Genomic DNA, 13,031 nt, shown 5'->3' with positions numbered 1-13,031 from the left:
TTCCTTAAACTTCGCTGTATTTTGTTTTTTATTTGATCCCCCTCCCCCCCCCCCCAGGGGTTTGGGGAGGGAGGAGGGTAGGGTGGCTTTTGTGTTTTCTCTTTTCTGTATGTATGGACTAGTTAAAGTCAGTGATCACGGGCAGCTGACTTCACGGCATTGGTTGGCTGACTGTGGTTAACGATTAAAGACAAACCAACAAATTGTACAGCTGCACACGGAACACCTTTGAGTGTGAACTTGAATGGCAACTCGAGGCTTACTATTTGAACTTCAGGTATGTAACTGAAAAGTAAATAAAAACACTATTTTTTCAGTAAGCTTTTTTTTCTTCTACAAGACAACTTAGAAATCAAACTATAAGAACATTAAATCGGTGCTGTACCAAAGCCTTATATGAACATGTTCTACACTCTGTATAACCTGTCTCTGGTGAGCTCCCTGCTCTGTCACCTTCTTCTCAAAAGCCTGGGAATGCCAGCGAGTGCCAAGCCTGGGTCTGGGTCTTGGGGACCTGTGGCCAAGGGGACCCTTTGGAGCAGAGGATGAGGGTGAAGGTGGGACCATTCTGCTTCCCGAATAGACTCTGAAAGGAAACCAGGCATTTGTGTTTGTGTGTGCATGTGCGAGGGCTGGCGTGTGTGTGTGTCTGTGTGTGTGTGTGTGTGTGTGTGTATATACACGTGTGTGGGGTGCATACAGGTGCACATGCCAAAGTGAGTGCTCTCACTGGGGGCCTGAGAGGGAGGCCCAGGTTGACTCTGGGAGTGGGGTGGTCATGGCAATGGCCTGTGTCTTGTCTCCATCCCTTTCCTCACTGTCAGGAAATGGAGGTGTATATGAAAACAGCTACACTCTCCACTCGGTGCTTTTTCCTCAAAGTCTACAAACCCTAAGCATTTATAAAGGGCCCGTCCAGGAGGCAGGCACCTCCAGCCACCAAATCACAGACTGTCAGGATGGGAGGAACCCTCTCCTCTGCTCTTGCTGGCTTTCTTGGGAAAGGGGGTTCCTCCTACAGTGGCCCCTGACCTCTCATCCCTGGGTCTCGGCCTGTTCTAGCTGCTGCCCCTCTAGGTGGGCTCCGATGGCTGGTCCTCCCCCTCTTCCTGATCAACAAAGAAGACCCGACTGGAGAGGACCCCTGAGCCACGCCTGCTCTGAGGCCCTAAGCAATAATGCCTTCCCTGGCTGCCAAGGACAGTGAGTCCTTTGACCTTAGACTCTCGCCAGTTAAAACCGGAGTGACGCCTCTGACTCACTTAGGGAGAGGACGAGTCTTCGGCTGCAGGCTCGGGCTGTTGTGACTCTGGTTGCCGTGGCTCGGGCTGTTGTGGCTCCGGTTGCCGTGGCTCCGGCTGTTGTGGCTCCGGTCGCCGTGGCTCCGGTCGCCGTGGCTCGGGCTGTTGTGGCTCCGGTCGCCGTGGCTCGGGCAGCCAAGCCAGGCTCCACTCGCTGGTATTTTCAGGCTTGCCGGCTACTAACCAACTCATTGCCAGTAACACTGCATGTTCATATAGTGAGTTACAGATAAAACAAGCAAACACATACATGAGCAAACAAAAAGGAAAGAAAAAAAGAGGCACATCCCATGAGCAGATGTGTAAGCCCCTGAAGGTGTGCTTGGAACGTGTTGCAAGTTAAACGGATTACAAGGAGTCTCGTATTTAACTGCTTCTCATGTAACATTAGTCTGCTGCAGAAATGTTTTGTATTTTGCTATAAATAAACATTTGCTAAAAAAAAAAAAAAGTGTATCTCTAATGTTTATTTGTTCCCAGGAAGTATTTACCGATGTTGTCTAATGTCACCTCTGGCTTAGGTCTCCCTAACCAACCCATTCTGAAGTCGCAGTCTAACATGATTCTGAAAGGAGTTCGGGGACGCCTCCTCATTCACTAAGCAAATGTGTACCGAGGGCAATAGGATGTGTTAGTCCACTGTCCCAGTCACTTGGGACCCAACAGGGAACGAAATAGACCAGGTTCTTGTTCTTCCCGGGCTCACATGCTGGTGGGAAGGGACCGGCAATAAACGCTTCATGCCGTAAGAGAATCACGTAGAATACAGTGCGGCAACAGGTGCTTTGGGGACTCGGAGCAGGATGAGGGGTCCCTGACGTGCAAAGGGAGGGTCTTGGTTGCAGCTGAACATTGGGCTCTCAGCGTGGGCCTCCCTGAGGACAGCACCTGAGTGTAAACTGGAAGGGGACTTGCTTATCCCCGTGTCAAATGCACATTTTTTAAAAAATCTTCACCCGAGTGTATTTTTCATTGATTTTTAGAGAGATTGGAAGAGAGGGAAAGACAGAGAGAAATATCGATGTGAGAGAAACATCAATTGGTTGCCTCTTGCACACGCTCTGACCAGGGCCCAGGCCGGGGAGGACCGTGCATCTGAGGTCCATGTTTTTTTTTGTTTTTTTTTTAATTTATTGATTTTTTACAGAGAGGAAGGGAGAGGGATAGAGAGTTAGAAACATGGATGAGAGAGAAACATCGATCAGCTGCCTCCTCCACACCCCCTACTGGGGATGTGCCTGCAACCAAGGTACATGCCCTTGACCGGAATCGAACCTGGGACCCTTCAGTCCGCAGGCCGCCGCTCTATCCACTGAGCCAAACCGGTCAGGACTGAGGTCCATGTTCTTGACTGGAATGGAACCAGGGACCCTTCAGTCCACAGGCTGACTCTCTAGTCTCTAAGCCAAACTGACTATGGCGAATGCACGTGTTTTTAACTGTGGATTTATTTATTTATTCTTTTTACAATATCCCAAACCATTAAGAATCAGAAGATAGGCTGACTTTTCAATTATGTGACAAAGATAGTTTTCTTTCTTTTTTTTTTTTTTTTTTTTTTTGGTTTGATACCATTTTGTCTAAATGTGTCTCCAACAGGTTGGCTCTGGACCACATTTCACACTCAGGAGCCAGTGGCTCAGTGACTCCCTGTGGTCGAATCGCACCTCTCCTCTCACCGAAGGGCTTAGCAGGCACCCAGCCTCACCATGTCATTTCCAGTTTGATTCGGTGGATCTAACTACCTGCCTCGCACACTTTCCCTCCTTTATCACATCATCTTCCTCCTGTCCTGACATCCCTTCTTCCTCTGTTCTGTCCCCACAATACTCTCTGGTTATCAACTCCTATGCTTTTTTCCCATTGTAGTTGGTCTTTAGGTGGAGGGCAAATACCAAAATATAGCATTCCCATTGAATGCCTCTAGTCCAAGTGAGGAAATCAGTGAACCCACCAACTAAACAAACAAAAATGAAAGTAGGTCCATCTACAAATTTAAAACATCGGCCATGGTGTGCAAAGTCTCCATCTAAGATCCCCTAAAAGCCATGAGTGGGGCTGTTATACTGGGAAAGCCTTCTACTGTCTGCATGGCTTCCTTTTGCTTCAATGATCTTTCCGTTCTCATTCCTATCTAGTTCCTATTACACCTTACCACCTTCCCTTTTCCTTAGAAGGCCATCATGAACATCTTGATATTTCTCATAGAACCTGGTCTTAATTTTTAAAAGCAGACACACGGGGCCCTTGTCTCGTATTATAATTATGTTATTTAAGGGACTTCATTCTATTTAAAAAATTGGTCCTAGGTTCATACTTTGAATTCAGGGCCAACACTTTGAAAACAAATTCTTTTACATGTATTTCATTGGTGCTCACAGTAGCCTTATGGGTTAAGTAAAAATAGGTAGTATTTTATCTCTTTTTCAGAGTCTTCTGACAGCATGAATTCCCTATATGCAAAGCCTAACGCAGGTGATAGAGTGGCGATGCTCTTCGGGAAAAAACAGTAAGGGAGTAAGGAAAGCTAGACAGGACTGGGGAAAGGAGGATGGCTCAACATTGTTGGCAATGGGCCAACACTGTTGCTTGTTTGTTTGCTTTTGTGATGAATCCTAGCCTTGGCCTGATTCATGGAGAGCACCATAGAAGTGCCCCCCTCTTAAGTCAAGGAGTGGCCTTTTACTAGTATATCCCTGTATCAGCCATTGGCTCTGGGTCACCCCTTGGGAGAGGCACATAACCTCTTGGTAATTATTTGCAGATGGTATGATACTGTATATAGAGCACCCTAAAGATTCTACCAAAACACTACTAGAACTAATAAATTCAGTAAACTAGCAGGATATAAAACAAATGTCCAGATATCATTGTATTTTTATAAACCAATCATGAACTACCAGAAAGGGAAACTTCCCATTCACAGTTGCTTCAAGAAGAATAAAATACCGCTGAAACCGGTTTGGCTCAATGGATAGAGCGTCGGCCTGCGGACTGAAGGGTCCCAGGTTCGATTCCGGTCAAGGGCATGTACCTTGGTTGCGGGCACATCCCCAGTAGGAGGTGTGCAGGAGGCAGCTGATCAATGTTTCTCTCTCATCGATGTTTCTAACTCTCTATCCCTCTCTCTTCCTCTCTGTAAAGAAATCAATAAAATATATTTTTTTAAAAAAAGAATAAAATACCTAGGAATAAATTTAACCACAGAAAGAAGACTTGTACTCGGAAAATTGTAAGACACTGAAGAAATAGAGGAAGATTACAACTAAGTGGAAGCATATACCGTATTATTGGGTAGGAAGAATTACTATCATTAAAATGCCCATATTACCCAAAGCAATCTACAGATTCAAGCAATTCCTATCAAGATATCAATGGTGTATTTCACAAAACCATAACAAATATTCCAAAAATTTATATGGAGCCACAAAAGACCCTGAATAGCAACAGTGGTCTTAAGGAAGAAGAACAAAGTTGAAGGAACATCCCCCCTAATATCAAACTATACTACAAGGCCATAGTAATCAAAACCACTTGGCACTTGCATATGAACAGAAATATAGGTGGAACAGAATAGAGAGCCCAGAAATAAATTCACACCTTTCTTTGACAAAGAAGGCAAAATTATACAATGAACTAAAGATAGTCTATTCAATAAATGGTGTTGGGAAAATTGGATGGGTATGCGCAAAAAATGAAACCTGACCACCTTGTTACGCCTCACACAAGAATAAACTCAAAATGGGTGAAGGAATTAAATGTTGTATATCTTGACCTGGGTTGTGGTTAAAGCATACATACGTGTTTAAGTTTGTGTGTTTTTATGTTCGTGTGTGTGTGTGCATGCTTAAATGTTTTTTGAGCTGTACATGTATTTGTATGTTTTACTGTATGCATTTTAAAATAGTAATGCAATGTGATAACAGATGTATGTATCTTTTATTCTGGAAACAAACACAGGATGTCTAACCTATACACTTATAAAAACCTTATTTCTTAAGTAAGAACGGTGTTGAAGAGCTAGGGGGAGGAGATGGAACTCCCATGAGTATATATTTTCATGTAGTTTTAATTTTTGAATCCCATTAATTTCTTGAATATTAAAATTTAAAAGTATATCAGTAAGGATGGAAACATACTTTTTAAAAAAATATATATTTTATTGATTTTTTACAGAGAGGAAGGGAGAGGGATAGAGAGTTAGAAACATTGATGAGAGAGAAACATCGATCAGCTGCCTCCTGCACACCCCCTACTGGGGATGTGCCCGCAACCAAGGTACATGCCCTTGACCGGAATCGAACCTGGGACCCTTCAGTCCGCAGGCCGAGGCTCCATCCACCGAGCCAAACCGGTCAGGGCTGGAAACATACTTTTTATGAGATGGTGGCAGAAACAGACGTTGACAAGTAATTTCATATTTTAATTTACAATTGCTAGTCTCCCTTGGAGTTCGGTTGAAGTCATAGGATTAGCAGTTGGCTGAAAAGCTTGAAGAAGAAGCCGTGGAGCTGAAAGAGAAGGGCTGACTGTACCCTCCATGTATTCTCTTCCCTTGCTTTGAGAATCATGGATGATCACATCCTGGGGCCGTGGAACCAGAAAATGGAATTCTTCCTGGATCTCTCAGTCACCACACGGAGCACAACTACCCGGAAGAATTGTTCAACGTGCAGTGGAGTGTTTGAGAATGAGAAACAAACCCTTTTGCTGTGGGCACTTGTTTGTTGCCTCAGCATAGCCTAGCCCAGTGGTCGGCAAACTCATTAGCCAACAGAGCCAAATAGCAACAGGACAACGATGGAAATTTCTTTTGAGAGCCACATTTTTAAAACTTAAACTTCTTCTAACGCCACTTCTTCAAAATAGACTCGCCAGGCCGTGGTATTTTGTGGAAGAGCCACACGCAAGGGGCCAAAGAGCCGCATGTGGCTCGCGAGCCGCAGTTTGCCGACCATGGGCCTAGGACATTCTGACCAATAGAGATGTAAAGTTGAGGTGAATTGTTGGGAGTGAAGAGAATGGTGGTTATATTAGGGGAATTGGGGAGCATGAGATAAAGGTTTCCAATATTCTTTAGAATGAGGATGAGAATATATCTATAGAATACGAGAGCTAGAAGAAAACAAGAGAAATTGTTCTATTATTTTCACTTTGAAGACAAAAAACAACAACAAAATAAAAACTATGACCAGGGTGACTAATCATTAGTCTTGACCCAACCATTGGGTTAAGGTCACATGACAAGTTAGTGGCAGAGAGAGAATTGCAACCTGGCTTTCTGAGACTTTGAGAACAGTCTCAGGGTTAGGCTATCACTACTTTTGAGACCGGCTAAACATTTGCTTAGTGTTCTTTGGGATATTCTAAACGTCCTTCAATTTCTCGGGGAAGGTTCTAGATGGGAATAGCAGCTATCTGAGCCCCTTCCAATCCCTCCCCCGCCCCCAAATCTGACACAATCCACTTTTCATTTCCACTTTATTGTCCTTCTCACCTAAGCAGTCCACCATCCATGGGTGAGTTGAATAATCAGGAAATATCTTCTATAAGAAATGGTACTTTCACTTTTCTATGCTATATCTCATATTATTTGGATTATCTTTTTCCCCTCTCCATAGAAGAATAAGAATAAAAAATGCCAGTGGCATTGTTTGAATGAGTATCTAGAGGGCCTGGGTCATTTTGTTACAAATTTATTCTTTTGATTCATAAAATATCTTTCTCCTTCAGCATTGCCAAAACTGGGTGGCCAGCTATAAGCCCCACCCACAATCTCTATTATTTGGTAACTTCCCTCTGTGTCTTTCTCAGGCTCACATTGGCTATATCTTATGCTTACCCCTCTCCCCGCCCCCCTCCCCACACCTCCCCATTTCGGAGCTATGGCATCACTACAGTAGGTCACTTTATGATTTCTCTTTTCTATCTCCACTCTCACCCTGGAGAATAAAGGGCATTGTTACATCATCACTGGGCAGCCAATCAGGTGGGCACCTCCCTTCAATGACCTCCTTGTTCCAGAAGAGTTCTTAGGCTGCTTCAATGGACGGAGGGAGCCAAGAAGAAGGCCTGGCCTAAGTCCAAAGATGATAATTACCACATGGATTGTATACATTCTCGCCCGGAAAGGTGTAGGGTGGCCCTTCCCGCCAAAAACCAGTTCGGTAAGTGACGTTGGTGGTAGCCATGCAGAATCGTTTCTCGTGTATCTTCTCCCTTCTGAGCCCCCTGCTGCAATTCTAGAGAGAAGACCTTACAATGTATAAGTTTGGATAAGAATGGAGGAGAGGGGCTGGATCGCTAGGTATTTTGAGGGCATCAACTTACCAATTCGTTGCAGGACATTGAAGTTGTGGAAAGTGAGGCCGTGTCCGTAGTAGAGCACTGGTTGAAAAAAGTGAGTAAAAATCCCTTTCTGATTCAGGGTACCCCCAATTCTAGAGAGCTGGCCTCGGTGGGGGCAGGGATCTGGACTTCCCTCTCCTTAGAATGGGAAACTCAAGTTCATTGGCCCTGCCTAGAGCTGTGTCTGACACACCAGATGTCCTAGAGGATGCTGGGGCTTGTGTCTTTGTAAGAGATGTGCTGGAATCACCACTAGCCCTTCTCAAGCATACTGGCTGCAGGGTTTCAGATGTGTCGCCCCAGCTCCAGGGTGTCTCAGGAATACCTCGGGACAAGGCCCAGGACTTAGTGAGTGCCCTGGAACCACACAGGGAGGTAGCAGTAGGCAAGCTCATTGCAGGCACCGTGAGCTACAGAGCTTGTGTGTGTGGTTGTGTGGCATGTGTGTTGTGATGGAGAGGAAGAAAAAAAGAAAAGGAAAAAGAGCAAGAACTGGGGGGTCAGATACCAAGTGACCCTTTGAGCGGGGGACATGACTCACCTTTCAGACTGAAGAAGAGGCTTCCCAGGATATAAAGGAGAAGATGTCCAGCACCTCCCCTTCCATCCATGGCCAAGATGTCCATGTGACCAGAGATGTGGTAACCGGGGCGTTGGAGACCATCATCCTGGGGGTGTGGTGGGGGGAGGGAGGGGGAAGGCTGGAGGTCCTATTGCCAAGGATCTGGGCTCAGTGGGTGGGGCTTGTCCAGGCTTTGGGAGTCCTTGGGCAGCGATCACGTGGACCCTCCCCGGATTTCCTAGGTGAAGCACCATCTCTCCAAGTCCGATTTGTTAACAAGCCCGAGTCAAGATGTCCTGGAAGAAAGGACAAGAATCCAGTTCATAAGATGGAGGTAAAGCACCTCTCATCGGCTCTGAGCCACGTTGTGAGGAGGGAGGAGCAAGGAAGGCACAAACCGGCCAGTGCCTCGGGCTCCCTGGCTAACACAGACCCACAGCCTTTCTCCTCCAGGGAGCTTGACGCCTCTGGCTGAGAACACTCCGCAGCCTTCCCTCGGGGTCTCCAGGGAGCGCTCTCGCCATCTGGAAAGCCCAGCGCATCCCTAAGTTTTAAGATGACGTTAGGGGTTGGGACACAGGGATTGCTCACCCTTCCCTAAACGCTTCTGAGTGCATTTCAGACTTCTGTTATGTTTGCGTTTGATTGGTTCACAAGTGGCTGCACTTTAAAGAGCTGCGAGAACATAAGCTCTTAACATGCAAAAGCCAAAGGAAGCCCTCCTGGGCACGGAGGTGACAGGAGGTTTCCAAGCACCAAGGCTGGAATTATGTGCTCCTCCCCCCTCCTCTCTGCCTCCCTCCCCTGTTCTGGTGGCTTTGCCAGCCTCCCACTGTGCCTGCCCCAGACAGACCTTCCCCATCCTGGCACTGAAGTTGCCACCTCAAGGCAGGGAACCGGGCCTGGATGCTGGCTCACTCCGTTGGCAGGAGCTTCCCTGCTTCCTTTCTGGGGCTGCGCTCACTGCGGATCTTTTCCCGGGAGGAGAACCGTGGGATTAAACTGTGAAGGAGCCAGCCCCCTCTCATCTCTGTGTGCTCTTCTTCCTTTTCACACCCCATCGCCAGCTTTGCTCTCTTCTCTCCAAGAGGATATATTTCTCGAGAAATTTATTTTTGCTTCAGGATATCCATTTTCAGGTGTTTACCCCTTCCAGTGGCATTCGCAATTTAAATGGGGATCCGACGGCGCAGTAATTACACACAGGAAGGGAGATTGAGACCCCCCTGGGAAAGAGCTTTTTGGAAAACCTTCCCAAAGTCCCTAAAACCATAAATGTTGGTGAATTGCAGCCCCCAACATTTACGGTTTTGGGGACTGTTTTTCAGCTGGGAAAAGATCCGAAGTGAGCACAGCCCCAGTAAGGAAACAGGGAAGCTTGCGCGGGGGAGGCGCGTCGGCGCCTGAGATGGCTGCACGGAGGGGCTCTAAAGGCAGCACTTCGCTGGCTTAGAGAATCGGAACATCGCTTTCCCCCTCAGTTTTAAACCTCAGCTGCGTGGCGTGGCTAGGTTAAAGCACAGCACTCGGAAAAGGTTCCCAGTGGGACATGTGTTTGGACTGACCCATGAACGGGGCAGGGCCCACGTAAACAGGAGCTGGGGCAGGCTTCCCACCGATGCAAGAGTCTTGAGAACTTAGCCAATCTGGTTCTGGCCTCCAGGACCCAGTCCTGAGGCCCTTTCTTCTCCGAGGCCTCCCCTTTCCCCCTCTATTGGGGTAATCTCTCTCTCTCCTCTGGAATCCCGACCCAGCTCCTCCTGGTTGCAAGTTCCCCCTGAGCACACCAACCTCCCCAGGCAGTGTCAATTCTGCCTTCACATGGAAAGCTACAAAGAACGCGCCTAGAGCAAGGCCTCATCCACAGAAGGCAGTTTCCACAGACTCAGGAATGGGGGACCCAGCGGGCAGGCTGAGTGCACTGGAGTGGAGCGTTGGTGAAGGCAGGAGGGGTGTGGAGTTGGGAAGGACAGGGAGGGGACCGTGGAGAGGAAGATACATCCAGCCGGGTGAAGTAAAAACCACAGTAGCGATGAGGTGCCTGCAGATTCTCTGTAACAGAGGGTTCTAGAAGTATCTCTGAACCGTAGTGCCCGTGGCACAATGCTGATCCTACAGAGCTGACAGTGAAGTTAGGGTCCTTGGTGAGTGACAAGAACCCTTTGAGTTCCTGGTACTAGAAGGGTCAAGGGTCAGCTCAAAAGTCCATGGCCATGGGGTCAAAACGGATCCTTCACACGGCTGCAACCCCAGGGGTCTCGCGGTGCCTTGTGGAAAAGAAACGACAACAGCTGAAACCGGTTTGGCTCAGTGGATAGAGCGTCAGCCTGCGGACTCAAGGGTCCCGGGTTCGATTCCGGTCAAGGGCATGTACCTTGGTTGTGGGCACATCCCCGGTGGGAGGTGTGCAAGAGGCAGCTGATCGATGTTTCTCTCTCATCTATGTTTCTCTCTATCCCTCTCCCTTCCTCTCTGTAAAATATCAATAAAATATATTAAAAAAAAAAAAAAAAAAAAAAAGAAACGGCAACAGCCGGGTCTTTGAATGCTGTGTTGCAGCCATACCCGTATCTTCCAAGTGCCAAGCGAGGTGAGAGATGAAGTTGTGCGGGAACGAATAGAGCAGGTGAGACGAAGGTAAGCTGCTGGGACAAGCTGATTTGTATTCCTAACTGGGAACGGGTGGGGTGGGGTGGGGTGGGGTGGGCTGCTGGCCTCGCTTCTGATGGTTTCCCTTAGCCCCAGCTCCTACCTAGATCTGGCGGAGCCTGGAGCGGGTCTGGGCAGAGGGCCTCTTTGTAAGACGCTGCCCCCAGGTCCAGAGGTGGTGCCGGTCCAGGCACGGGCTGCCTGCCCCGCCCGCCTGGGGCCTGGGCTGGGGATCCTCTCCGGGTGGCCTCAGCCATGTTCCCTACCCCTTCTGCCTTGCCCCTCTCCTCCGTGCCTTGCAGTTTATGCCATCTTTCGGATGAATCATCTCAGGATTTTGACAGACATTCCTACTCAGAGTGCTGAGAGCAACAGGTGAGAGAGCTGGCAGGTGAGGAGCTGGCGGGGAAGAGGGCTACGCTGGGCAGGGAGGCAGTGCCCTGGGCAGGGGCCGGATAACCAGCCTTAGCCTTTCCCTGTTGGCGACAGCCTGCACTTGGGGCCAGAGCGGGTGGGAGAGAAGGTACTAGCTGCCTTAGGCTCCCGCAGTAGCTCTTACATTTCCTTCTTAAAAAATTATTAAAAATCAAAGTGATTGGGGTGACATAGGTTAGCACGATCATGTAGGTTTCAAGTGTATATTTCTACATACACGATCTGTATGTCTCACTGTGTGCCCACCACTCCAAGTCAAACCATCTTCCATCACCATATATTCGACCTCCTCTACCCCCAGCACCCCTCTACCCCCTTCCCTCTGACAACCACCCCGCTGCTCTCCGTGTCCAGGAGTTTCAGTTTTTGTTTTTGTTTTTTTAAAAATATATTTTACTGATTTTTTTTACAGAGAGGAAGGGAGAGGGATAGAGAGATAGAAACATCGATGAGAGAGAAGCATCGATCAGCTGCCTCCTGCATGCCCCCTACTGGGGATGTGCCCACAACCAAGGTACATGCCCTTGACCGGAATCGAACCCGGGACCCTTCAGTCCCCAGGCCGACGCTCTATCCACTGAGTCAAACCGGCTAGGGCAGGAGTTTCAGTTTTATATCTCACATGTGAGTGAAAGCATGTGGTTCTTCGCGTTTCCTGCCTGACTTATTTCACTTAGCATGATGTTCTCAAGGTCCATCCATGTTGTCGCAAATGGCAGTGTTTCATCCTTTCTTATGGCTGGCTAATATTCCATTGTGTGTATGTGCCGCATCTTCTTTATCTATCAAAGGACACTTTGATTGTCTCCATGTCTTGGCCACCATGAATAAGGCTGCAATGAACCCAGGGATGCATATGTTTTTGTGAATACACATTCTTGGGTTTTTCAGGTATGTATCCAGAAGAGGGATCGCTGGGTCGTATGGTAGCTTCAATGCACGGATCGCTCAGGTGTGCCTGTATGTTGAGTGGGGAATCCTTTGTTGAGTTATAGCTGTTCAAGTTGTTGAAATTTCAGCGGGGAGAGACCAAGGGGATCTCTCATGCCGCCATTCCTCGGACATGACTCATTAGATTTCTGGAAGGACTTAAAGTCAAGTTCAGACTGGCCTCTCTGCCTCTTTTTAACCCTAGTGTCATAATCCAGTGCTTCTCACCTGTGCACAGGCTTGGGGATTGCCTGAGATGTGGTGTTAGGTCGTGGTGAGGCCCGTGGGTCTGCATTTCTGATGCTGTCAGGCAATGCCCACTGCTGACCCCATTCTGAACCACAGGATCGCAGGGCACTGGCATCAGGAGTGAATATGAATGGGTTTGGGCCCTGCCATTGAGTAGGGCCATGACTTGGGTCACGTGGCCTCTTGGCCTGCACTTGGTAGCAGGGGTCACAACAGTGGCTGTTTATGTGGCTCTGGAAGGTGGAAAACCACCCATTCAGGAGATGGTTACTGTTCTCCTGCCAGGAGGGAAAGACTGTGCTGGCTGTCATGGAGGGAGGGGGGTGAGGGGAAGGGAGAGAAGAGGGGTGGGCAGAGAGAGTAGAGGAGTGATTTAGACTCAGCTGACCCCGATGAGCTTAAAGGAAGACCACGGAGATGTAATGTGGCATTTATTGAGCACTTACTACATGCCGGCTTCTGCACAAGGCCCTTAGTCAGGAGTTCTCATCTGCTTTAAAGCAACGTTACGAGGCGGGCATTGTCCATGCCCATTATGCAGACGGCAGAGGTTAAGC

At 48.0% G+C, this 13,031-nt stretch overlaps 1 protein-coding gene across 1 annotated transcript; it reads left to right on the top strand.

The window, feature by feature from the left end:
• Positions 1 to 7,390: 7,390 nt before the first annotated feature.
• Positions 7,391 to 11,226, top strand: SPATA19 (spermatogenesis associated 19; the record flags this gene model as incomplete). Its single annotated transcript, XM_080649890.1, has 6 exons — positions 7,391 to 7,468; positions 7,645 to 7,701; positions 8,198 to 8,290; positions 8,454 to 8,545; positions 10,771 to 10,848; positions 11,163 to 11,226. The coding sequence occupies 6 exons, from the start codon at positions 7,391 to 7,393 to the stop codon at positions 11,224 to 11,226; spliced, it is 462 nt and encodes a 153-aa protein (XP_080506016.1).
• Between the last annotated feature and the right edge of the window lie 1,805 nt (positions 11,227 to 13,031).

This window comes from Plecotus auritus (assembly GCF_963455305.1).
Source record: "Plecotus auritus genome assembly, chromosome: 13".
Lineage (NCBI taxonomy): Eukaryota > Metazoa > Chordata > Mammalia > Chiroptera > Vespertilionidae > Plecotus > Plecotus auritus.
Note: the sequence above shows the minus strand (reverse complement) of the source record. Positions and strands in the feature narration are given on the sequence as shown.